The following is a 27,215-nucleotide window of genomic DNA, read 5'->3' on the forward strand; positions in this document are numbered from 1 at the left end:
AACTACATATTCTGAGATATTCATGGTCGCAGCTACCATTGTACGGCCGTAGGCGCTATTTGAAATTTACCAAAATTTACCGGGAGCACCGGTAAATTTTTATATTCAATTTTTCTCGAAAACAGAAGTGTTTTAGGGGTTAATTTTGTTAGTGCTTATAATACATCCACAGGGGCATCCAAATATATAAAAATTGTAAAGATTCACTATCCACCCAATTTTCAAAATTTCCCAAAACTTTGTATTACCTTTAATGTTTTACATGTAATTAGGAATAATATGTTTATTTAATTATCTCTCTCTCTCTCTCTCTTCCTTTCTCTCTGTGTACCTCCCATTTTCTCCCATCCTCTCTCTCTCTCTCTACTCCATTCGCTTTACCACTCTCACTTTCATGAGCCATATACCTTCCCCTGCTCTTGTATATCTTCTGCTAGTACATCCTTTCACGTAATGTGCATAAACGAACGCAATATAATTCTGCTGTATTGTCATTATGTTACAGATTTATTTACTATGTTTCGTAATACTATTGTACATGTATATTATTTACATCACTATACCTTTGTAAATTAACCCTTTCAGTCTTGTGCTGCTGGTCGATCATTTTAATAATAATAATAATAATAGCCTAATATATACCAATAAATGAATAATAATAATAATAAATATTGGACCTGGTGTCCCCCATTACCTGCACACATTTCTGATCAGACACCTTTCATAATGTGCTGTGCAACACCTATTCGCAACATACAATGGCCATAAGTTTTCTGTGATGGTTGGCACACTTCATAAACTTCATGTTAAAACTACTTTTTAAGAGCCACCCCCTTAAATATTGGCATACATCACAACATTCAATGAAAATTGTGTTTTTATATCAGAGCAAAATTTTACGATCAAAATTGGTTACCTTGGTCAATTTTGCCAATTTCTCGGAGAAAGAGCACATTGTAATCTTCGAAATGAATTGGATATAATTATGCAGTAGTGTTGTTAAAGGCCACATATGGCGCTATAGCAATATTGGAGCAAACACTGACAGTCAGTGATGTGTTCAAGCTTAGTGGACTCCAATTCCCTATACGGTCTCCAATTCTCTGCACCTACCCTATTCATAATTCCTGCAAAGTTCTACAGAATTTGATGTTGGCTGCAAAAGGGACATAGTATCTGAAAAATCAGAGATGTAGTCTGATGAAAGTTCGAAATGGGACAAAAAATGAGAAATTCTAAATTGTTAAAAGTTTTAGCTATAGGTATGGGTCCTTCAAATTGGCTGGACCGGTAATGTCTCTGTGATGTATGAACTTATCAAGTATAATATGGCAGACAAACGTTTTTTGCAACACAGAATTACTGAAATGCAGTTTTCCCCCAAATATATGACTCGGGAGGACCTGACTAGAATAATATGCTATCAATAATATGTTTCGGGTAGTGCCCCAAGGGAGAAAGTACTTATTAGAGAAACACATAAATTAATGATATTTTCATGTACACGAATGAACGGAAAAGTTATCCATGCACTGACCAAACTACGAATTTGGGATTCGCGTATATAAAAGTGATCTCATATATATATGATAATTCATTACTTTCTTATTATTAGTCAGATTAATTTCAATCTTCCGCCATTATATTAATCTTATTTTTTACTTTTTAACAAATGAACTTGTTATAAAAGTGTTTGGTTGCCCTTTCAAGACATTTTCAATTTTAATAAAACTGTTTTCCGCGTTCTGTTCTACTTTCCTCCGTGTAGTGCACATGCCGGCAATGTAATCTCTGTGTGTAAATTTAAATTTCATGTTGCTTTCTCTCTCTCTCTCTCTCTCTATCTCTCTCTCTCTCTCTCTCTCTCTCCCCCCCCCCCCCTCTCTCTCTCTCTCTCTCTCTCTTTCCTTTTCTCTTGCACCCCTCTCCCTACGTATATCATTTTCTATATATATTTTAACTTCTTTTCTCTTTCGTTTCTTAGTTTCTTCCGTTGCTATCTTTCTCGATCTTTCCTTTTTCCTTATTTTTTGGCCCCATGGATGCCAAACCCGAAGGACTTCTTTTTAAATCCATGTGTAGGCATACTACAGCACATACTAGAAATGTATATAGTGAATGGTAAGTATAAAGAAAAATAAACATGAATGCCGTATGATGTACATTTATCATCTCTCTCTCTCTCTCTCTCTCTCTCTCTCTCTCTCTCTCTCTTCCAAGAAAAAGAAAAGAAAAACAATCATAATTTATTCTCAACTTAACATTACATGAACCTGAAGAGGGCGCTGTGTATGATCGAATCTCTTTGTGAATACAATTTTGATAATGTCAGAGGATGCCTATATATGGAGCTGATTTTGGTTTAAAAGAACTGCAATAGATCTGTATATTATAAAGTCATAGTTACAGTTAAGAACATATTTTATGGATGTGATCAGAAATCATGATGAAGTTGCTTTTGAAAAAGTGCACATCAGAGTAAATTGACTGCATGGAGACACAAACATATAAGCATAATAATGACAGATTAGGAAATTAAGAAAATGATCCTGCATTGCTAATTAGAAACAGCCTACAAATCAAACTTTAAAAAGGAAAACAAAAATCATATTCAGTTAGAGTCAAAAAATAGTTTACACCTAGAAAATAGCTAGTTATTTTAAAAATTGTTTATGCAATAATATACATCTTATGAAAGAGTGTTTTATCCCAATTCAGTTGGTATCATTTTTGTGTGGTATGTGAACAGGATCTTGTTTTTTGTTGTTTTACTCACACGGTATATATATATATATATATATAGGACAGAGATAATTGAGTGCAAATGTCAAAATTACAATAGACAGAAATAGCAAAAATGTAAGTATACCTCTTCGGAAATATATAATACAGAGATCATGAGAGATGAATATATTAGACTAGTTATGTAAAAAAATATATTATAATTGTCATTTTGTATGAACTATAATCTATATATTATTCACATAAATAGCAAATATTCATATTTAGAATTCAATATCAGTTTTGTTGATGAAAATCCAAACAAGTAGCTAATGACCTTTATCATGAAATTTAACACAGTTTTTGACTGTCCCTTCGACCGACCCTCTCCCATCAGTTCGCGACCCGGAGGTTCAATTTGCATATGTAAACATAATCTAATTTGCACCGTGCGTTTTAATATGTTGTTTAAGTCATGTGGTCTAGGTTCGCCCAATCAAAACGTTCGTTTCTTCACCACCGCCAAGCTCAGTTTACTAGGGAACTCCCGAACGACCCGGTCCCGATTCTAACTTAGTGGGTTATTTGGTTGTTTGTTGTCTTAAACTCTGTACCCAGTGGAGACAATTTATCTTGTGCGATGTTTCATGTGCCTACAGACGTTAATTTTACAGTATTTATCATCAAGTCTTAGATTCTCCAGTTGGTTTTGACAAACTTTACGTGAAATCACCCGTACACCGCGAGGACAGAGACGATGTCGTACAGCTGCACCTTGAGAGAAAAATAAATCAATGGGACGCCATCTCTCAGTGTACGACTATCGACTCGACTCAAGTCAGGCCAGGCAGACCGGACCACTGACAATCGAATCTACGCGAGCCTAGCCTTATGCATATGATGTAGGCTAACGAAGCGTGTATATCGCCAGTGCAACCGTTTGGGCCTGCTGACGACGTCATCGAGACAAAGCAAACATGTCTTTTTAACATCCCGTCGACCCAGCTTCGACTAATAACGCTAGAATATTATATCGACTATTTTCTCATCACTATGGAATCAAGTGCTAGTTTAACTAGCTTGTGGGGTCCTGAGGGTAAGCTTTAGTTAAAGTTCTTCTTTTTTTCTATAAAATTCTAGATCCTAAATCTAGTAATGAATGAAGTTAAGAATAGACCTCTAAGAATAAATAAAAGTTGATGAAGACATGATCAAGTTAAATCAATGATCGATCTGACTCTGAGTGAAGAGTGTTTCTCTAGAATCTAGTCTGTGATTTAAAGGAAACTTCCCCCACAGTCACAGAATAGCCGGTAGAGTCTAGATCTAGGCCTAGACTATTCGATATTCTGAATCTGGCTTCTGAGATTGTGTGGAACCGAGGCAGAGCTAACTCGGAACCGGGGACAACTCGCCCCGCTGCAAAGACTGACTGTTTTGCAGCAGGCCGAGTTAGCCCGACTCCTTGTATTCTTGCCAATTGAATTACGTGTATGAGAGAGATAGTAGTATGTTAAAGCAAGGATAATGATTAATAATAATATGTCAATGACTTACTCTATGTAAATCTTAAAGGGATCGTTTAACAATGTTAAATCTGAGATACACGGCCCTACGTGTTATCAGTGTCTGTGATATGGTGTTATAATGAAGCCCTAAAAAAATTGCGCTTCAAAATGATCAAGAAGTGCCTCAAAAAAGTAAAAATCTTTGAGTGACCGGTTTTACCATACTCGTTTTCCCCAATAGACTGTAGTGTTATGAAAACCGTCAGGCGAACGGTTTTCAAAATTTGTAATTCCAATCATAAATATCTTGATAATCAGACAGGCGATCGGCTTGTAAAAGTCATGGGGTTCCTGACTGACCTAAAGGTTTATAATTATCATTGCATCATGAGCTAAATCCAGAATTTTGTTTCAGAATTTGAGACAAAGTTACCGGATCCCTTTAATAAACATGACGTGATCCGATGTGGAGTCATTTATCAAATATAATGTTATGGATGCTTCCTATTAATCCTTTGTACTACACTCTGCCAGTAGGGGCGCTGGTCCGAGATTAAGGATCGTCTTCCTAAATGCGACGATGCGAAAAGCGGATTCCGCGATGATATTCTTGATGCATTTTACATTGACTCTGTACAGAGACTTTCACATTATGAGCGATGAATCCTCAAGAGATGGACAACCCATAAAAGAAGATGGTGTACTAGGGTTTTTTTCTTACGCGGAATCCATTTTTTGCATCGCTCGGTTCGGTAACCCGAAACCCGAAACCCGCAGAGCTATGATGAAAAAAAATGTCCGCAGACGATCCTTATTCTTTAGGACAAATTTTGTCCGCGTTTACGAGGATATCCTCGTTTATGAAGACGATCCTCGTTCTCGGACCAGCGCCCCTGCTGTCTACAGCAGTATGATTGATCCTACCTCAAGTACAATAATCTGACAACGTTCATACTGCGCAGGTCAACACATGATACCATACATGTACGTCCTTAAAAAATGTACAGCAGTGTTAACTAATTCCTTACTTTTTGTTGATGATAAAGGAGGAAGGTATATAACAGAAAATAGTGGAGGGACATGATCAACCTTTTCTGATCAATTCCACAACGTTTCTTTCACAATGCAATCGCATGACCATAACAGTCATAACTGGTCTTTATCTTTAAAGGTACTATGTCCCATTCGCAGGCCAAAAAACTTAAAAGGTTAAATTCCAACGGCATTTGAAAGAAAATACTATTTTAGAACTTCCTGATTTTTTTTTTTAATTTTTGATTTTGTGTGTGTGTGTGTTACTTTACCAAGACTGGGCCAAATTTATTATGATTTGGATGACTCCAGAACTTTGCAGTACACACCAATACTAACATGCTACATGATCCACTTTTTCTGATCCATTCCACACCTTTTCTTTCACAATGCAATCAGATGACCAGAACTCACCTTTATCTACATGTATATGACAATAATTGGATTTTTTCAGTCTTCAGAAAGTTTTTTGTTAAACTTTCGTAACTGAACACACTCTGTAAAGCATATATATTTAATTAAATTGAAATTAAATCTGTGAATTTTATATTTTATTTCTAAATATCACTGAGAAATTTAATTTTGAAATATCCAATACCAAAATCAAATATTCAAACTTTGGTGTTAGCGTGAACCATTTTGACTCAGGCCTACCGTATTTGCCGGTGATAAGGCCACAGCGCCGCATAGGCCGCATCCCCGATTTTAACATTTAAAAAAAAAAAAAAAAATTGTCGGAGGCGGGATATGAACCCTCCCCTTCAGATGTAGATGTGACACAAATTAGCGTCTTAGACCGCTCGGCCATCCCGACCCTGATGCTGTCTCATGCAGCTTTCTCTTGTGAATGGATTCAAAATGGCGACTTTGGCTGGATGCTTCGCAGCAGCTCCATTAAACGGTCCCTTCTTTTACTTTTGCAATGCATTGGCATGAACTTAGATCAAGATCTATCGGCAGATGTTGTTTTTGGAAGTTTATTTTCGTCTTCATGTCAACAATGCAAGATAAAATTGTCATTAAGATGTGTGGAAATGTCCTGTACCATAGTGTTATAGTTATTGTAGTCCCATATGTGTAAATTCATGCTTTTTTTTCATGGTTTTGACTTGTTTTTGGTTTTTTACTCTTTCGCCGCAAGGGCCGCACCCCAAATTTTGGACATTTTCTCTTCCAAAAATAATGCGGCCTTTACGCCGGCAAATACGGTAGTTGGAATAGAGTCCCAAAGCTGTGACATCTTAAAAATCTATTCTTAGAATTTCTCAATTTTTTCTTCATTTTTCTGAAAGAGCATCAAAAATAATGTCCAAATGTAAAAAACCAGCTGAAAATGTTAAGTATTGGCCGAGATATGATCATCTGAATAAAAATATTTCCTACAGGAGCTCAGTGTTATATGGCTCCTAATGTTATGAACATTTTCAACTGGTTTTCGACATTGGTAATACGCATTAATTGTGACTAAGCCAATGGATACTGGTACCCTTGCAAAATACTTCGGTAAGGACAAAATTGTTTACTCTTTGTGTGTTTAATGTGCAACTTAATATCAAACATACAGATGTAATGGTGACAATTGAGATACTAGGTTTCATACATGTACTTTTGAACATCTTTTTATTGGTTGGACACAAGGGTAACTTGCACTCGTTTTGAGAATATTTCGCTCGTCGTGCCAAATCATGAAGTAAGCTCATCAGCTCTAGACCTAGGGATAATACACATAAATCATTTTTGCGAGTGCATAATTTGTGATATGTACTGCACACAAAGTGAAGTCACGATAGGATAATGAACAAGACTTCATGTCTCAATTGTCTGTCTCATTGTGACTTACTGGTAACCAAGTGCATTGCATATCACTCTTGCACAAGTTAAAAAAGCATACCGTAAGGCCGCAGCACCGCATAGGCCGCACCCCCAAACAAACTGATACCAAATGCATCAATATTCCTATATAAAAAAATTTACTCTTTCGCCACAAAGTTTTGCACCCCAACTTTTTGATATTTTCTCTTCCAAAAATACTGCGGCCTTTATGCCGGCAAATATGGTATTTGTTTTAAAAGAGGGGTCTACCATACCTGCCAACCACCCCGATTTAGGCGGAGTTCCTCCGCATTTTTCATACCAACTCCGAAATCCGAGTGCATGCCTCAAAACTCCGAGTGTAATGCACTTGGAGAGTATATAACTATTATGTTTGTATTTTGAAATGTAAAGCGCCTTGAGCATGTTCATGTAAAGGCGCTCAATAAATACCAATATGTATGTATGTATGTATAAGACTAAAGCATAACACAGCACTGATAACCAGATCACACCGACATCCGCGCTCGCGCTCATAGAAGATATACACAGCGACATGGAAAAAAAAAATAGACCCTAAAGTCCTGTGTACCCCCCCCCCCCCCCAATCTACGGGCTACTACCCCAATCCTTCGGTGGTTCGCGACCTCGTAGTCCATCCAGAAAAATTTACTCCTAATTTCTCTTGTCTCAGGTTGGCAGGTATGGTCTACAATGATTGGAGGACATGCGATTGATTTGGATCAATCGTAAATCTTTATAAGACAGTGCCCTTACATAAGAAGGTCAAAGATCAAAGGTCATACAGGGAAGAGGTAAATTTCTGAAATTGCAGGTTTTATCCTCGGTTAGAATGCATGCATTTATGGTATATAAATAATGTGCCAAAAGCTAGTTATTGTTATTTAGTGTATCTGAGCTAAAAAATGTATTTGATTTGATCAAACAACTGTTCTCTTGAAAAGAAAGAGAGTTACAAGATCAGCCACTGGACAATGACTGTCCGTGCCATTGTGCATGAAGCTTTTCATACACCCCCAATCAGCAGTGTGTACCCTTCTTTAACTTTGGACTTTGTATGCCTCTAGACACACTTCCACTGATGCACGCATACCAATAGGAGCATTAATAATAACTTCCTCTGTATCCCCATTGAGGGGGCATTTAAAGTCCCCCATTGTAACACGCCTGTAGACACACAAGTGAGGAAGGAGGTGAGTGGGTTCACAAGCTGTCCAGCCAGGCCAGAGCAGCCTCCCTTTCACACCCGACCCCGTACTGCATGCTTTCCCATTTCTGGGTGTAACAATAGATTGGTGGTTTGCATGAAAGCAGGTGGTATCCCCTATCCATTGTGTAGGCCTACTCATGGTATGCTGTCACAATGCTATAGGCCTCTGCACTATACTCTGTGTGTGTACACTAACTCAAACTGACCATCAATGTTTAGTTTTAAAAAATTGGCTTTAAAAAAAGAGCAGGGCACTGTCTCACCATAGTGTTGTAAGTATAGCGATTAGAGACTTCGGTGTTAAGCGCTTTATAAGTAACATTTTCATTATTATTATTAAGTACAGTGTATGTAATTAAGTTCTGGCATCCTAGATAATTTATTAAGTTGTACAGTATGGGTTTCAAATACGATGTCCGCAAAAGGCGCAAATTGAGACTCCCCACAGTATTGTGATTCTCTGGCCATTATCATGTATCTTTTTCGCTATAATAATTATGAGCTGTGCCTGTGGAGCAGTCTACTTTGAGCTTACACTGTGTGTCAACTTGTAATTGCAGCCTTTTTGTCTAAAAAAACGGGAGGAAAAAATTGCCCATTTAGATTACACAACATCATTTGCTGAAAGAAAAATGCATTGAACTTAATTTCAACTAAAACATAATTGTCTGTAATTCATAAAGTTTGGAATCATTACTGTCACATGATTGGTACTACTGTGATGTAGGCAGCTAAAGCACGACACCAAAAATGGCAGAAGTTCAGAGCCAGATACTATCTGCAGTTCGGCAAACAAAATTTTAATTTAGGTTTCAAAACTGTTACAAAAGACACTTGAGCTGCATTTACACTGCAACCAAAATTGTCTGTTTATCTCACATCCTGGTATTTCGCTAGTAGTTGCATTTTTGTAGACAAAAAAAAAAAAAAAAAATTTTTGCTTTTTTGAAGACACCATGAGCAGCAAGCCAGTTATTCTAGAAATTTCCAGTACCATTCATTGTAGTCCCATATGTACAAATTCATGCTGTTTTCATGGTTTTGACTTGCGATATTTTACTCTTGCAGCGCAAAGGCAGCACCCCGACTTTTTGATATTTTTTCTTTTAAAAATACTGCGGCCTTTACGCCGGCAAATACGGTACCGAAAAATTGAAGATTTTTCCAAATGGTGTTTGGGATGTGTGAATGGGCCTATGGTCATTGTGGATAAGGAAGAGTTTTGTCATGTTAAGGATTATCTCTTGTTTCATTTGCTATTTACATGTATGGTATACACATTTAACACAGGTACTTCACACAGGAAATGACCTTTTTTCAGGGGAAAGAGCACTACTGAGTATGTGATATTCTGTGAACACTTTTAGCTGGAGAAAAAGAACTTGATATTGATGACTTGTATTTCAGATTTTATAAGAAAAATACAAGAAGTATATTGGAGAAGTACCGGTAGAAAATGAGAGATGAATTGAATGCAATGTTTCGGGAGAGAGAGAGGGAGAGAGAGAAGAAAGAGGAGGGGGATAGAGGAGAATGGAGGAAGTGAAAAAGAAAGAAGGAAAGAAAGAATTACACTAAAGCAAGGATTGAGAAAGGATAGTATGAAGATAGTCAGTAAATTAGTTTGCCTGTTCAGTTTACAACATTCTCCAACATATGTTTTGTCTTTTCTTCTTGCTCAGGTCAGGGTAGCCCATTAAAGACTCAACCATCGACGCCTTCAAAGTCATCGGGAAAAGATATCGTTGGTGACGAGGTTATAAGCTTCTATGATGATGCTGGGCTTGGAGGCATAGCGCGAGAGGTAAAGCAAATATTTCAAACCTATATTTAGGTGGTCTGTTGTCATCAACAAGATCACATGTTAATTTCATCAACATGTTCTTTATTTGTTTAGTATTTATTGATTTACATAATATTTATTTATACCCCCCCCCCCCTGATTTTTTTGTGGCATGGATTACTGGAACTCAAAATCACTATAGTCAACGTTCTTATTTTGCCTAAAAGCAATCTGCTTAATGTATATACAGGGTACATTTTAAAAAAAATCAAATCACAGCTTTGCAGCATAGGCCTTCCCTCACTATGCAATTTCCCATCAATGAATTTCATTTACATGTAGAAAACATGGCAAATCATAATGATTATAATAATAGGCATGCGCGCATTTAGCTCCGTCTATCTAGACAATTCTATTCCGAGGCGCACAATTGATTATTACCCCAGCTTTAGCCTAGTTGCCATTACACCGCTCGAACATTTCAAGGAATTAATTCCTGCCAGGTACCCATTTACCTCACCTCACCTCACCTCACCTGGGTCGAGTGTGGCGAATGTAGATTAATGCCTTGCCAAAGGACATGATAGTGCCGTGTTGGGGATCGAACCACGACCTTCGAATTTCAAGTCGAGTGCTTAAACCACTCAACTTTGACACTTCTGTACTATAACATACATGTATGACAGTACAATTTCAACAGTACTGGAGAACAACGGATATTACAATTTGTAAAAAGGTGAAACCATATTGGTTAAATAATGTTGTTCGTGCATTGTACATATACTTGTTATTATAATTTGGAATGAATGAAGTTTTGAATAATGGTTCTTTGGGTTCTTGGTACACACAAACAAATTCCTGAGCAGTTAAAAAGTCAAACAAAAAAACAGTGGGTGTGATAGGTCCTTCATAATAGAAGTTACTTTGGACAGTATATGATCTTCAAACTACATGTATGTTGATATTGCCGGGGGGGGGGGGGAAGCAATTTTGCGCCTATTAGATGTTACGCAATCTTCCTGGAAGACATTCTAGTTTGTTTTGTTTTTTGTCTGCTCGTGTGAGGTTTCTATAAATAAAACACAAATAAGATTAAATACCGGTAATAGAACACTTTGATGGATTGACAAAAGTTTAGGTTAAGGTTTTAAATTTTATAAAAGTTATTTTGTCGTTTTTTAGGAACTGCAGACACGGTTTCATAACTTGAACTATACTCAAAGTTATTAACAAGAGATCTTGAGTTAAGTACGATATTAACGAGCAGCGGAGGGTCCTCACTTTAATTAATTTGTGTTCACACAATTGACTTTAAGGAGGTTATGCCAGCTTGAAGTTAAAATGAATGCTTTCCCGGCTTGTATTTTTAAGCTTTGAATACTCATTGTTATGGTCTTGTGTGATCCCTCGTCATCGTCATAGCAGATCATTGTTTTTAACTTTGAGGTTTCGCTAACTTAAAGGTATAGACCAGTTTTGGAAACACCCCCCTCTCAAGAAATGAAATGGAAGCTCTTATTACCAATCATGTGAAAGAATATGTTTTGACTAATACGGGATCATACAAAATTTGCTGGGAAACCACCTACGAATTGATATATTTGGTAAATTATTATATCAATCTGGCCTGGATAGATATCACATGGTCCCTTATACACTGTGTACAGTGCTTGCAACTTTACCAAGACTGGGCCAAATTTCCATCATGTTGATATTCTAGAACCTTGCAGTACTCACCAATACTGATCAACCTTTTCTGATCGATTCCACATTTCTTTCACAATGCAATCACATGACCGGAACTGGCCTATACTATCATTAAAACTATCATTGTCCTGTGTGAACATAGCTTGTAAATTTCATCACCACAGTGTTGTACTACATGAAATACATACATTTGTAGAACTTAAATAGTAATTTATACCAGTGTTTGTACATATACATGTAGTTGTGTGCTGTATCTCATGTTTTCAGTGTCTCTGTTTTGTTTATTTTGCAGGCAAAGTTGATTGACCCTTCAGGTATTTTGAGAAGAGACACTAATCTCCAGCAAGTTACAAGAGGTAAATAGTCAAGCAAAGATATTAAAAACAGCACGACCAGCTCAATCAATAGACCATTTTTGTAATGGAATCAACTTTTATGCATGAATCTTTGTTGAGTGCCATGTTATAAATTATTTCATTCACCTGTTATGAATATTTGTATTTCAATAGTCAGAATGCGAATTGCATGCATTCATTGTCGCTAGGTAGGACATTATGGTTTGTCCTACCTAACAACACAGAGGTTGTACGCTTCGTGAAAATGTAACCCCTTGGGAAAATATAACTCCCTTCGGTGGTCTAAAGAATGTTGTATTTTTAACCCTACCAGTCAATATGTGTATAATATATGATTTGAAACCTCCCTTTCTCTGCAGTCATTCAGCTTCCTCAGTTCATCTCTCCCAAGCCGTCACCCATGAAGACCACTACCCAAATCCTACCTAAAGTGGCAACTATCGTCACGACTACGAATGTCAGTGGGCTTCCAATGGTAAGTATAGGTGCTGATCAATGAAGCCATTTTATATTTGAATAAGTTATAGTGAAGCATTATTACATGTGACTACAGGTTGATATAACCTTGATGCTGCAATGTCCTAGAATACACCATGTGTAATGAAAAAAAATCATATTATTTTGGATTGTCAATCTTATTCTCTCTGTCTCCCCTATCACCCACTCAATCTTCCATTCATTCCCCTTTTCATGTTTCTCCATTTTTTCTGTACATGCATGGTTGCAGTTTTAGTATTGTACTGAGTCAATACATGTATTTCAATTTTAGGGAATTTTTGGAGGTATTTTCAGTTTCACTTTTGTTTTTAACTCTTTTCCTGCTTTCTCTCTTGTGCTGTATATGTTGCAAACGAGTTCACGTGCCAGACAAATTTCTATGAAAAGTGACACGAATACATATTTAGAAACAAGTTAATGAGAATCCTAAATGGCGGATCTATGTTTATTTTGGTTCAATATAATGAGAGATCTTACCTTTATTAAGACTACAACCAGTTTGTCCAAAGTGACCTTTCGGTGCTGTATATTTTACATGTCCATTCTGATGCAAGTTTTATTGTGTTGATTTGCATTTTTGATCGACTGATATGCTTTTCACACTGTTAAAATTGTTCTTAGCCCCGGACTATAGGTGGGACTAAAGGGGGGTCGTAGCCCCACCTATAGTCCTTGGCTAAGCTTAGCCCACTTTATTTTCCGACACAAATTTACAAAAGTGAGCTAGCCTCGCCTAAAGCAAGGCTAACTCTGCCGTTCCAGTGCCAAGCTCACATTTATAATGCGGCTACCAGTAATACTTTGTTTCTAGGTGCAGCCCATATTATTACCCCGGTCATCAGATTCAGGCTTACCCACAACACAATGGATGCACATTTTCCACTCCCTGGGGAGCATTCCAGCCAATCGTCATTTGACAAGCGCAACTTGCTAATCCAACCACATTAACTTTTTCATCCTACTGGGTACCCATTTAACACCTGGGTGGAGAATGGCAAATGCATAACAGAAACAACAAAAAATAGCGTAGTCCCAGTGTATCGAAGCAGGCCAGAGAAGAAGCAAGAAACCTACTGTCCAATCAGAGGCGACATATTCATGAATATGCATTTCCAGTAAACCATTACCAGTGCAAAATGTCATACATTTTTATCGTGAACCTTGACCGGCCTCCTGCTAGTGCAAGCAAGTTCACAGCTGCAGAAAATTTCCTAATGAATATTCACGCTATACAGCTTGTCCTAGGCTAGCTACATGTAATTCCTACATATATCCTAGATAGGTGCAAAGTATGGGACTAAAACAGCGTGTGTGAAAAGCCCAAAAGGTTAGTCTGGGGCTAAGCAAAACAAGTGTGACAAGCATATGAATAATGATTAAAAAAAAGGTCTGCTTGCTGCTCGAGCTGTCTCTTTTTCTTTGCATTGGGGAAGGCTGAGTTTTTTTAAGCATTAAAGGCATCATTTAGCAATGTTAAATCTGAGATGCATGGCCCTACATGTTATCAGTGTCTGTGATATGTTGTAATATTGAAGCCCTAACAAAATGATCATGAAGTGCCTCAAAAAAGTAAAAAATCTTTGAGTGACCGGTTTTACCATACTCATTTTCCCAAATAGACTGTAGCTACTCCACTAGTTTGTAAGTCTGAAAATCATAGTGTTGGTAAATTACGGTGTGTGTAACTGCATCTCCTCTCCTCTCTTGTTGCAGATACTAACACCACAGAGACCGTGTACAACAGTCTTAGCTGCTAGCCCAAGCCAATCACAATTCACACCAGTGTCATTGCAGTCACCGAGTTGGTCGTAAGTTACAAACAGATTGTGCAACTTGTATTAGGCCTAAAAAAAAAAAATGATGTATTGCCCTTTAGGTGCCAAAACATGGGTCGGTCGGTCGGAATACTTTTTTACTCCCTCTTTGGGCTGATATTTTTTAGTTTTGAATGCTTTGATACATTTTAAAGGTAAAGACCAGTATTGGAAACGCCCCAATTTCAAAAAATTAAATGGAAGCTCTTATTACCAATCATGTGAAAGAATATGTTTTGACTAATACATAATGATAATTTTTTTGCCAGGAAACCGCCTTCTAATTGATATATTTGGTAAATTAGTTTATCTATTGGTGTGTGAGAGTTAAACGCACGTGTCGCGCACGTGTGCCTAGTCCCATATACATCTTTCTGTGTACAGTGCTTTTAACTTTACAAAGACTGGGCCAAATTTCTTATCATATTGGTGATTCCAGAACCTTGCAGTACACACCAATACTTATATGCGAGATGACTAACCTTTTCTGATTGATTCCACAGCGTTTCTTCCACAATGCAATCACATGACCATAACTGGTCTTTATCTTTAATTTTGTTTTTTAAACGGTTTAAACGGTAAAAAAGAAGCCGACCGTAGATTTCAAGATTTTTGGGTCAGTCGCAAAGGGCAATACAACATCTTTTTTTTTTATAGGCCTTACTAAGATAGTGGTCTTTGATTTGATGGTGTAAATCTGTCATATTTTACTTTGGGTTTCCCTTTTATGATTGTAGATTCATGATTTGTATCATTATATGCTTAATATGATTATGATGTTAATGATTGTAGTGTCATCTATGACATGACTGTATATGTTGTACTTGAAAAGTCATAATTTCACATTTTTCTGCGCACATATTATTGTGACTGTTGATGAAGATGTTTGTGAGTGTCATGTTCGGTATCTTTAATCCCCACTGCACTACTTGTAGCTACTTGCTCCCTCTATATGGAAAACATGCGTAAGCGGTGCCCGTTGGTCCCCCATGATCCTCTGTTTCTTATGCTAATCAAGAGCCGAGTTGATGAGATAACCATCCTGGGAGGTCTAATTCCTCCTGGCCAAACTAGTGCAGATGGGCTTTAATAACTTTGCTTAAAGTACAAGCTCTGGATTCATACTAAACTGTATCTCTTGAAGGCCTTTGCCCACAAATTAAAATAAGTTAATTTTACATCATCCAATTTTACCTTATCCAATTCATCATAATATAAAAATTCATGTTTAGTGTATTGGAGGACCTTGGCAGTCATGAAGTATGGAAAAGGAAGTTATGGACAGTCTAATTAATATTATTTAATTCATATGGAGCATTTGAAAGTGCCAAGAACAAAGATTTCTCCAGCCCTACTGCCATCTTGAGTAAATATGCCCTAATGTAAATTGGCAAAATACTTTTGCTACCAGCGGGATGAGCCTGAAACAAACCTGTAGTTTTAGCAAAACACTTATGTTTACTCACACTGTATTTGTTATTGTTTTACAGAGGGTCATCACAGAAGAGAAAGGCTGACTTTTCAGATGAATTTGATAAGTAAGTCCAATTGTTTGAATAAAATATATGCTAGCAGGGAAAATAAGTGTTCAAAGCACTAGTTGAGGCTGGCGTAAGGTCATCAATGCCAAGCGACTCAGCAATGATTTGCCTGATTTTAGTCAAAAGATTTGTTAGACCTGAAACATTGCAAAGTAAACATGAAATTAAAAGGGGTGGGGGTGGGGGTGTATGGCCCCAGTCTTATAGTTGTTGAAGGTACACACATATCTTGTGCTGTGACCAACGATCCCTCCTCCGTGTTGGGACATCGATATGTAACTAATGAATGGAGCGCCTGGAGTGTCAAGTCTGACAGACATGAGCGCTATATCCACTATTATTATTATTACTTATTGAAAACGGTCTTTTGATGCAATTTTCTACTCAAAAAGTGGAATTTTATAACTGATTTATGCATTAAACCCTAAGAAAACTATGGATTTGAAGAGAAATTATATTCTATTTTGCAGATATGAGTTTGTTACAAAGTAGGAGTTTTAAATGAAAATCGTTGTAATATTTTGTCTTAACATACACTGATCTATGATGACGACAAATCACATCTCCATCCTCATTCACAATTGACAATTTATCATACAAGTATGGATATTTTATTTTTAGTCTTATTTTGAAGCTAGAAAAATGTAATTTCTTTATAACATGCATTTCATTTTGCTTTTTATGATGTCTTGTTCACAGTAGTAACAAGAGGAAGAAGAGAGAGAAAGAATCAAAGGGTCTCCGGCATTTCTCAATGAAGGTGTGTGAGAAAGTACAGCAGAAAGGCATCACGTCGTACAATGAAGTAGCAGAGGAGCTCGTTAGAGAATTTAGTCAGCCAGCGCATCAGTTCTTACCATCAGAATCGGTATGCTATCTTATGTCTCATTTAATATACTCGTCCAACTCTATGCTCTAATGCTCAATACTATGCTCGATGGGTAGACAATCTTACTTAGCAAGGCGATAACACTGTAAACTTGCAACCTTCATTACAATAACGCATACATGCCCGCCTCATGAACGGGAGGTCGTGGGTTCGAACCCTGGCCGAGTCATACCAAAGACTTATAACAATGGGACCTTCTTCCTTCTAGCTAGGGGCTCAGCATATTAGATTGGAGAAGGGTAGTAGTAACACATTATGTTATGCAGGGCCCGCTGGAAGAGCAGTTTCATAACTGAAGTGGCTACCCTGGGTAAATGAAACGTTATTATATATATATATATATATATATATATTATTATAGTATTAGATTATCTTATTTACAGTATTTTTATTCTCTTATTCTACAGCATCAGTACGATCAAAAGAACATCAGGCGGCGGGTGTACGATGCCCTCAATGTCCTCATGGCAATGAACATCATCTCGAAAGAAAAGAAAGAGATTAAATGGATTGGCCTGCCAACCAACTCTAGACAAGAGTGCGACAAGCTGGAGACGGAAAAGAGGAAAAGATTAGACAGCATACGACAAAAGAAATCACAGCTTCAAGAGCTCCTCTTACAGGTAGGTCTTAATGGGAGAGGGTCGTCCGATTCCATGTGCAGAAGACTATAATTCGCTGATACCTGGCTCGGTGAAAATACCATTGATGGGTGTACAAGGCTGAACACAGCAATTCCATGGTCCTATCAGCTTCCATATGCAGAAGACCATAATTCGCTGACACCTGACTTGGTGAAAATAACATTAATGGGTGTACAAGTCTGAACACAGCAATTCCATTGTCCTATCAGCTTCCATGTGCAGAAGACCCTAATACGCTGATACCTGACTTGGTGAAAATACCATTAATGGGTGTGCAAGTCTGAACACTGCAAACCTGTAGTCCTATACGAAAAAAATACCCCCCTTGTCACTCAGAGAGTCTTGGGTGAAGATAATAATTTACCACTTTACTATGGGGGTATGGGTGGAAGATGCAATGCGTTACATCGGGCCCATTGGTCATAGAACCGAAGGCTAATCCTGGTGATTGACAACACCTGTTATTGGGTAAACACCCGAATGGTGTTGAATTCCCCATGAGAGCCGACTTCTATGCATCTTTAATGCAACTTGTAGCTCATGTAGAAAATAGTGGCCATCTCTTGAAGACGTAGGGGCACAGCTGGAGCTCCAAAGATCTGTGATCCAATGACTTTTGCCCTTGGCTTCATTTTGCCAAAGGTATTGAGAGAGATAGGTGTAGGAATGCAAGTGTTTTTATGTTAGGTTTAGGATAGCTTTGGGTAAAGGAGGCCTTGTGTTTGGTCCAGGGTTGAAGTTAGGAATTTGGTCACTGTTACGAATTGACCGCAGAGCAATTGTCCCAGTAGCATGTGTCATGGCAACTCAATTTGGTGATCAGAGTATCAAACATTTGAAAGTTGAGGGGGGGAGGTATGTTTTCAACAGAGCCATCTATACACAGAGTTTGGCCAACTTGTTTTGTGCTTGCCCAACAAAGCAGTAGTCACCGTATTGTGTCCAACTCGAACCGGGTTGACCAAACTCTGTGTATAGATGGCTCTGGTTTTCAAGTACTTGTGTGCATGGCAATGGCTATACTGCTAAATGCCGGGAACTTGGGTTAAATTGTATAAATGATAATTTTGTCTTTATGTATTTATCTGTCTAACCCCAATGCCAGTGGTCTATATGAATTACTGTATTACGGGAAAGTACAACTGTAAGGTTCTTCCAAAAGGAGATGCCTTGCACTAGCATTTTTTCTCAAGCCTTCGGACCTCTCTTGTCCAGTGTTCTTTCCTCCATTAATCCATTCTATGTCAAATTGATTTGATGAATATCATGTAACGTAAAGACATGTAAAATATGAATAATTTTTGTTTAATCACCACCTTTTCATGAATACAGCAAATTGCATTTAAGAACCTGGTGACACGCAACAAGAGGTTAGAAGATACAGGGGCAAGTCCACCAACTAGTAACTCAGCCATCCACTTACCTTATATTATTGTCAATACCAGCAAGAAAACGGTCATAGATTGCAGCATATCAAATGATAAGTAAGTATGCATTCATATTGAACAGGCACAGCATAAAAGGGGGGGGGGGGGTTGGGGGATTTTTCTGATATTTACTAGTTCCTTGTTGTTTCAAAGTGCAGTTTGATTAAATTATACTTCTATTCTTCAAATTGTTCAGTTATGCCCATGTCAAGCTCTTTATAATATTTCACTTTTTGCTAAAAAGAGATGATCATGCCTTATGCTGGAAGGGCCCTCTATTGCGCCTCGCCTGTGGAATTTCCTCCCATCATTTACTTGCGAAATTGACAACCTGGACTACTTCAAAGCTTCACTCAAAACTCACATCTTCCTTCAGACATTTAAATGCTCACTTTATTGGAGGAGCTCGCGCCTTCAATTGCTTTTTGCAACAGATATATGGCGCCATACAAATGCTGTGAATGATCATCTTAGAAGCTGGATCCTCGGTCTAGGTCCTCCTGCCAGCCATTTCAGCCCTTTATCCTTGATATGATCAGCAGTATTTCTGCTGTTTAGTTGACTGATCCGTGATGCCTTGTATTTGGATATGGTCCTTAAACATATAAGTTTGATTTAAGGCTGAGCTGGTTTGTGCTCATGTTTTTAAAATCAAGTGGAATTTATTAATTTTTATTTTATTGTTTTACTTCAAAATAAATTCATTTTTTCCTGAAAGGTTACTGCCAAAGTATTTTTATGCCTCCGTTACGAAGTAGCCGGAGGCATTATGTTTTCGGGTCGTCCGTCCGTACGTACGTACGTCTGTACGTACGTACGTCCCGTTCTTGTGATCGCGTTATCTGAAGAACCGATTGATCGATTCCTGCCAAACTTTGGTCATGTATGTATCTTGCAGAGCCGATGAACTGATTAGATTTTGGGGTCACGAGGTCAAAGGTCAAAGGTCACAGGGCTCATTAGGTATGCAAAAACAGCTCGTGATCGCGTTATCTGAAGAACTGATTGATGGATTCCTGCCAAACTTTAGTCATGTATGTATCTTGCAGAGCCAATGAACTGATTAGATTTTGGGGTCACGAGGTTAAAGGTCAAAGGTCACAGGGCTCTTTATGTATGCAAAAACAGCTCGTGATCGCGTTATTTCAAGAACAGATTGATGGATTGCTGCCAAACTTACGTCATGTATGTTACTTGCAGAGCCAATGAACTGATTAGATTTTGGGGTCACGAGGTCAAAGGTCAAAGGCCACAGCGCACATTATGTATGCACAAACAGCTTGTGATCGCGTTAACTCAAGAACCGATTGATGGATTCCTGCCAAAATTAGGTCATGTATGTTACTTGCAGAGCCAATGAACTGAGTAGATTCTTGGTTCATAAGGTCAAAGGTCATGGGCTCATTATATATGCAAAAATAGCTTGTGAACGCATTCTCATTAGAACTGACAGATAGATTACTATTTAACTCAGGACATCTTGCAGAGCCAATGAACTGAGTAGATTTTAGGGTCATGAGGTCAAAGATCAAAGGGTCATGAGAAATTGCTTGTAATCACGATATTCTGAGAACCTGTCAATGGATTACAGTTGAACTTGAATTCGAAAAATTTCTTCTGTTTTGGTTTGTAAAATTGCTCTATGACGGAGGCATCATTTTCGACTGCTCCCAGTCAAATTCCATCTAGTTTAGAACTAAAGACCGAAACAAATGAAGTTGAACTCTGACTGTCAGGTCTCAGTTTTCATCCCTCGCAGAGTGAGTTAGTGACATAATAAAGTTATGTGACGTTATAATTGGAATGAGAGCTATGCCTTTATTGATCGAACGCTGAATATTGAATATGAATCTGTCTTAAATCATCATAGGTATGAGTATCTGTTCAACTTCAACGATACATTTCAAATCCATGATGACATTGAAGTATTGAAGCGAATGGGAATGGCATATGGACTAGAGAAAGGGCAATGTAGTCACAGCGATCTAGAGAGAGCCAAGACCATGATTCCCAAGACATTGGAACCTTACCTAGCAGGTTAGACAACAATTTCAACATCTTCTTTTTCTTGTTTATACAATTTTGTAAACATAAGGAGTAAGACAGTCTTTGTTATGTGCAGTTGTAAAGTGTAGGCAAGAGATACTTTCTTGGATGCAGTTTGCACAGACTTTGTCTCTGTTTCATTGCTTACTTAATAAAACTACTATATTTAGAATAAATTCAGATGGAAGTGGAAAAAAGAGAGCCTCACAGAGGTCAATACTATATTTCTTAATATTTGAGATGTAAGGTTAGCTTGCCATGTAGCTGATAAAATGCCCCCTGTAGCCCTCTAAGTATCCTCCATATTTTTCATCTTTAAATTATTTTTTTTACTGTTTGCTTTACCAGTGAATTTTTGTAAGAAAGTCTTTGAAAAGATTCCTGAAAAAACAATGACAAAATTTGTTGGGCTGTTTTGGTTGGGAAATGATAGCAATTAAACTGTAAATGAGTGCTAAGATGTTAAGAATAACCTTGTAACACATGTCTTTCTTTTTTTTAAATAGAGTTTCTATTCTAACACTGAAAGTTTACCACAAATTTGGATGGAGAATTAGAACTGGGATTTGAATTGTGACATCCTAATGTCAAGATATCATATTAACTTCCTTTAAAAATAGATAAGACATCCTTACTTCAGTTCTCTATGTAATGATGAAGTAGAAACATATGCATATTGTTTTCAACAAATCAGGACGTGTTTTGCAGCAAGCATGAATAGACTCTGACATGTGTCCATGTGGTCAAATTCAGACTGTTGAGCATGTTCTGAAGAAGTGTGCTGTAGCAGAACACCCATGTCCGTCCCTTACAGTGACAACCCCCAACTAATGTCATATTTAAACAATCGTCAGTTTTAAATAGCTATAGTTGATATATACGAGATAACAATTGTTTTTGATATGATTAGAAATGGCCCAGCAGAGTCAGAGTTCTTCAAGTACAACCATCATTGCTGGACCCAGTGGGATCCAGACCCAAGGTGCCTCTAAGACACACCTACCTGGTGATCCTCAATTCTCACCTCTTGCTGTTCCGCTGGCCTTAGCGCATTCTGTCGATGCTGAGGTAAGACCACTCACTCAAATTAGTAGGGTATAAGTTTCATATGTTTTATTCAACTCCCTAATTCATCAGGGTATTGCAGTGCATGGCGACCGACTGTGACATTTTCATGTCATGGCAGTTTGGAAACTTGATAAGTTGTTTGCAGAACAGTCACTTTGTATGCATTTGATTACAATTATATAATTTGTTTCCACAATCACAAAACCAATGGCATTGGAAATTGAAAGCCCCTATTGTTTGATATAAAGATGAAATGGTAAAGAAAGTATAGGTTATTTATTTTGTTTTTGTGATATTAACATGTCCACATATTCTGTCTGCTCAGCCTGTATGACATAGAAACTGACTTTTTATTGATTTCCGATAAATTTATGATTTTTTGCAGTACTTTTGTCTGTACTAAATTGATGGAATTGTTTTGTTTTTGTCGTTGTAGGTTGCGCTAGCCACCGCAGACCTGGCGATCTCACAGTCATCTAGTCTAAGCTCGTACTCAGATGCAGGGCCGTCACGAGGCGCTACAGATACCCCCAGCTCGTTACTAGACAGCGAGAGTGATGAATCAAGTCGCGAATCATTCCAAGTGTAATACAACCTCATCCTCTTCCATCGAGCACCTTTAATGTTAACTCTATGATCAGCTTGTATGTATCGTACAAAGATTTGGCTATGTTGACTGACACACAGACTGAACATGTGTGATTGATTGGTTTCGTCCTGGTGTGACTTCAGAGACTACGTTTAACTTTGAGACTCATGTCAACTAGGATCGATGGAACCTACAGCACATGTATGTGTGCTGTATTGTAAAAGCCTTGGAGAGTGCATGTAGGATATTTCTTGAAGAATAAAGAAAGTGTAACGAGTGGAAGGACAAAAAGAATTGATCGCTGAGATGAGCTGAGCTGAGCCGAGTTGAGCTGAGCTGATATGTTGAAGGAGGGCTTTGCTAGATCAGCTGACATTTTGAAGGATAGTTTCGAAGACAGACATGGATTGGAACAAACAATGTGCCTTGGGATCAACATATATAGCTTCATTTTAAGCTATCCAACAGAGATTAGTGGAGATTTCCCCCAGCATCATACAGAGGTTTAATCGTTTTCTAGTATTGATAGTGAAGAATTGCATAGATGGGTGACTTGAAGTGGTAAAGACCATTTATTCTACCTACCGGTAATGAAAGAAGAAAAAAAATGACATCAAATTGAAGCCAAGTTAAAATGTTCTCATCATATTGCATACTTGATTTGGTTTGTTGCATGGTAAGTCTTGATGTTCTAGATTATATAATATTTAATGTAACAGAAGTTTTTGTGGGTACTTAGAATTGGGAACATATTGTACATGTCTAGAAACAGTTTTATCAAAAAAGATATTTCTATACAGAGAGATTGAAATGCTGTTTGCTGTGAACGTTTAATATTGCAGTGCTACTTGCATTAACCATGTGAAATAATAATGATAATAATAAATACATATCTAATAACTTACTCAAGGCGCTTTACAAAACAAAATACACAAAACTAAGCAAACTTTTTGCATAAAAGTCTTGGTAAGGATTATTACCAAATTAAAAAAACTATGAAGCAGGGGTCCACGTTGAAATAAAATCTGATTATATAAAAGTAGAAAAGACACTACTTTAACTGGTCACAGGTGATATAAGAAATGAAATGACATAGGATAACAATGTGAGGAGTTTTATAAGTTGTGAAGATCATTAAACAATCTGGCAATTCTGTCATTTCATTTAGGAGCTATTGTACATTTGTTCATAAGAATTCATATATACTTTTATTTTTCTTCAAAGAAACTTCTTTCTCAAATATCTGTCAAAAATTATTTTGAGAAAATTGTCATATTTATCCTCTTTACAATGAAGCTACCCTGTAGCGATGTTGTATTATGTTCTGGTGGATAAGTCTCTTGACTGTGAACCACAAGGTACAGGGTTCGCATCCCTGTTGCAACACAGGTATCCTTTGGCAAGACATTAATCTGCATTCACCACTCTCCACCCAGATGAGGTAAATGGGTATCTGGCAGGGAGTAATTCCTTGAAATGCTGGAGCACCGTAATGGCAGCCATGCTAAAGCCAGGGTAATACTTGTGGAGCACCAGGAGTGTGACAGGCATGAGTGCTATACAAGAACCCACTGTTTTTATTATTTTATCATTATTAATTTATTATTATTATTATTGTTTACTTTTTTTTTTAAAGAAAACAAGTACAGTGTCCTTTTGCATACAAAACTTTAGGAACGGAAAATCTGAACATCGCGGAGTTGCGTAATTTGCTCAAAAGTTGACTGAAAAGTCTTAAATTTGTCTGCCTTCCAATGTGGCCTTATATAGAATTCTGTCATGATCTTGTCAACTCTTCTGTTAAATTAGACCATGTGTAAATTTTCATGATGAGTGTGTGTACATGAGTAAAGAATCAATGCCTGTATATGATCTTAACCCTGTTTCATTCAACTTTTAATCAGTAACAAAGTTACAATAACTGTTATTAAGCTACTGAAATTGTGGCATTTGTCATAGAAATCTAGCTTTTGTTATTGATGAAAAGTTTTTATGAAACAGGGCCCTCTATTTCTTTTGTTTCTAGTCTTGTTAACATATTTATGAAGGGTTATTGAACAAGACTGATGAAAAAGATCAAGATGTCAGATCTCTATCTGACAATGTGTTTTTTTCCCTCAAATTTCTGAGATGTTATCTGGAGTACACAAAATGGAAAGTGTTTGAAATCTTTCACTTAGATAAGGTATCTGTGCAAGTAGTGGATTGGCTCTAAGACATTCTGATTTCGACAAGCTGTATTTGAATTTTAAAAGTTCAAATTGCATGATCATGTTTTTAGGAAAAACTGATTTTGTGAGGGTGGACTAGGTGGTGGGACCTCAGACCAGGCTGGGTCCCGGAAACCTTCCTTTTTTTGGCTTCCGGTACAGTTCCGGTCAAAAGTTTGGGAAGACAGACGGGCAAGCAAACAAAAATTGTGGTAAATGCTTACGTCATTAGCGGCAAACTGAGTTTTAAAAAATTCATTAATTAGGCTGTATGGGGTTAATATATTTCATGTCCTTATCAGACCAGGGAGGTGAAAGAAAAGGAGGCGAAACTCTTGTAATTTATTCAAACGCATTCTTGAGTTCTAAAGCGTAACAATGGGATGTGTAACATTCCACTTGGCTTTGAAGTTCCATGCTCCGAACCGCGCTTCCACTGCGGGGACTTTCGGAAGCCAGGCACCAGTTTTACATTTATTACAAAATATTAAATTACCCGCAAAATTTCAGTGTAAATCAAAAACTTTATATGGGGATTTTATTTGGAATAGTGCATCAAACAAATTTTCAAATTTAGAACTCCGTCCTTCCTTTAATTTGTGTGCCAGAGTTGGTAAAAGAAAAATTACACCCTGTCAAAAACTCAATATTTTAGGATGATGCGCTAATTTGTGCATGCTTTAATGCCCCGTTATTTGATCCATGATTTACAATCTTCAATAACATTAAGTTTGCTAATGCGTGTTTTCGCGTGTTTTTTGTATTTTTCAAGTTTAAAAAAGGATGAAAGTACACAAGTTTGTGTTTGCTTGTTCTACTCTTTACACATTCAACAATGGATGAGAAATCATTGGAAGGGACAGCGAACAGTTGCAGTGATACTATTTTCTGATGTAGGAATTCTAAATCCTGAAATTTCATGCGCTCTTTTATCTCACCACCTGGTCAACAGTTGTAGATTAGCGCGTAACTTTTCGGTGGCTTGGAGCATGGGGTCAAAGGAGAGCGGCTTGATTCCAGTCCTTCTCTATCACGTCCCTGATCAGACATTTCCTCCAATTAACCAAGTTAAGTTGAATTTACATGAAAAATCCCTATAGTATCGGACAATGATCGGACTCCCTTCTCACGTCGGGCCGTTCTAAAGAAATATGAAAAGAAATATGAAACATAAGTGAATCAGAAGTAAGCCGAATACCATTTCAAATGACTTCGTTATATAATGATGATCGTACTTGCATCAAGCCATCCTAAATAAGTGAGAAACTTACCAGTCATTGAATCGGCTGTCTTGAGTAATTATGAACGCAAGTGAAACGGATGATTCTTGTTAAGAGCACAAATGTCCGCTTTTAACATCAGTACGTCACAGTAGGAATGGTCTTTACAACGCACATGCTGGCATCAAAACTGTTAGGTCAAACTTATTAGGCATTCCCGTCTTTTCCAGTTTCCTGTCTTGTTGAGGGTATCAGAATATCAGAAACAATATTGCAAATTTTCTAGTCCGGTTCTGGTCCAGGCTTTTCTTTTTAAGTCCCAGCACCAGTGTAGACATATCAATGATAGATCAAATCATTAGCGGAATAAATGTCATTAATTGTTAATAGACAAATTTAGCTGTGACAAAAATAGGCAGAATAGCTAATTAACCAATTTGTTCTTGGAAGAGAAAGTCGATGACAGTGGACAAACTGGTCTTAAACGAAAGCGGTTTAGAAACCAAGCTTTGGGTTTCAATTTGAGTAGAATACGGGCCATAAAGTTTGTGCATATTTGTAAAGTTGTTTTTACTCAGAATTTCTAACCATGAAAATCAATAGAAAAGAAAGCATGAGATTTTAAATGTACAGAATATAAAGATTTAGAAAGTAAGATATGGTGACTTTGTTCAATCATTTTCTTCATGCAATCATTTGAGATTGATCTTTGCTTTCTAGTTTGCTATAGAATTATGCAATTTGACATTTTCTAATTTTGTTTATTTTGGGTTTAACATTTTGTACATGAATGATACTTTAGGTCATTACATTTCATCAGAATATGTACGATTCCATACAAATAGGCTTATAATTCCAAAGCATGACATCCCCATGTCTGTATGTCTGCTGCCATCATGTTTCATCTCGCTGCTTGTCATTAATTGACAAGTCTCGACGGGAGAGCGGTTCGATTTCTTGTCAAGTTGTCATTATTTAATCAGTACAATGCTGAAGAGTCCTGAAAGAGACAGGTTTTGATTTTCCCATTTCTTTTTCTCTTTCTTTTTTAACTACAGTGAGTGGAACCTCATTCAAAAAATTCTTTGGGACCAAGTAAATTTCTTTCTTACATAAGGT

At 37.4% G+C, this 27,215-nt stretch overlaps 1 protein-coding gene across 1 annotated transcript; it reads left to right on the top strand.

Moving 5' to 3' along the window:
* Positions 1-3,244: 3,244 nt before the first annotated feature.
* On the top strand, positions 3,245-23,589 carry LOC594176 (transcription factor Dp-1). Its single transcript, XM_793624.5, has 12 exons — positions 3,245-3,817; positions 9,987-10,108; positions 12,087-12,150; positions 12,510-12,625; positions 14,362-14,456; positions 15,953-16,000; positions 16,703-16,871; positions 17,300-17,515; positions 18,869-19,020; positions 20,834-21,000; positions 21,920-22,077; positions 22,514-23,589. Exons 1-12 carry the CDS (start codon positions 3,775-3,777, stop codon positions 22,664-22,666), a joined length of 1,503 nt encoding a protein of 500 aa, XP_798717.1. The 5' UTR covers positions 3,245-3,774; the 3' UTR covers positions 22,667-23,589.
* The last annotated feature ends 3,626 nt before the right edge of the window (positions 23,590-27,215 follow it).

This window comes from Strongylocentrotus purpuratus, unplaced genomic scaffold (assembly GCF_000002235.5).
Source record: "Strongylocentrotus purpuratus isolate Spur 01 unplaced genomic scaffold, Spur_5.0 spur5_scaffold_12, whole genome shotgun sequence".
NCBI lineage: Eukaryota > Metazoa > Echinodermata > Echinoidea > Camarodonta > Strongylocentrotidae > Strongylocentrotus > Strongylocentrotus purpuratus.

Bases quoted from the DNA above. Each gene is read 5' to 3' on its own strand.
- LOC594176 (XM_793624.5), top strand. From the start codon at position 3,775: ATGGAATCAAGTGCTAGTTTAACTAGCTTGTGGGGTCCTGAGG. The intron at 14,457-15,952 runs GTAAGTTACAAA...ATTGTTTTACAG, and splicing joins TTGCAGTCACCGAGTTGGTC to AGGGTCATCACAGAAGAGAA. The intron at 16,001-16,702 runs GTAAGTCCAATT...TCTTGTTCACAG, and splicing joins TTTTCAGATGAATTTGATAA to TAGTAACAAGAGGAAGAAGA.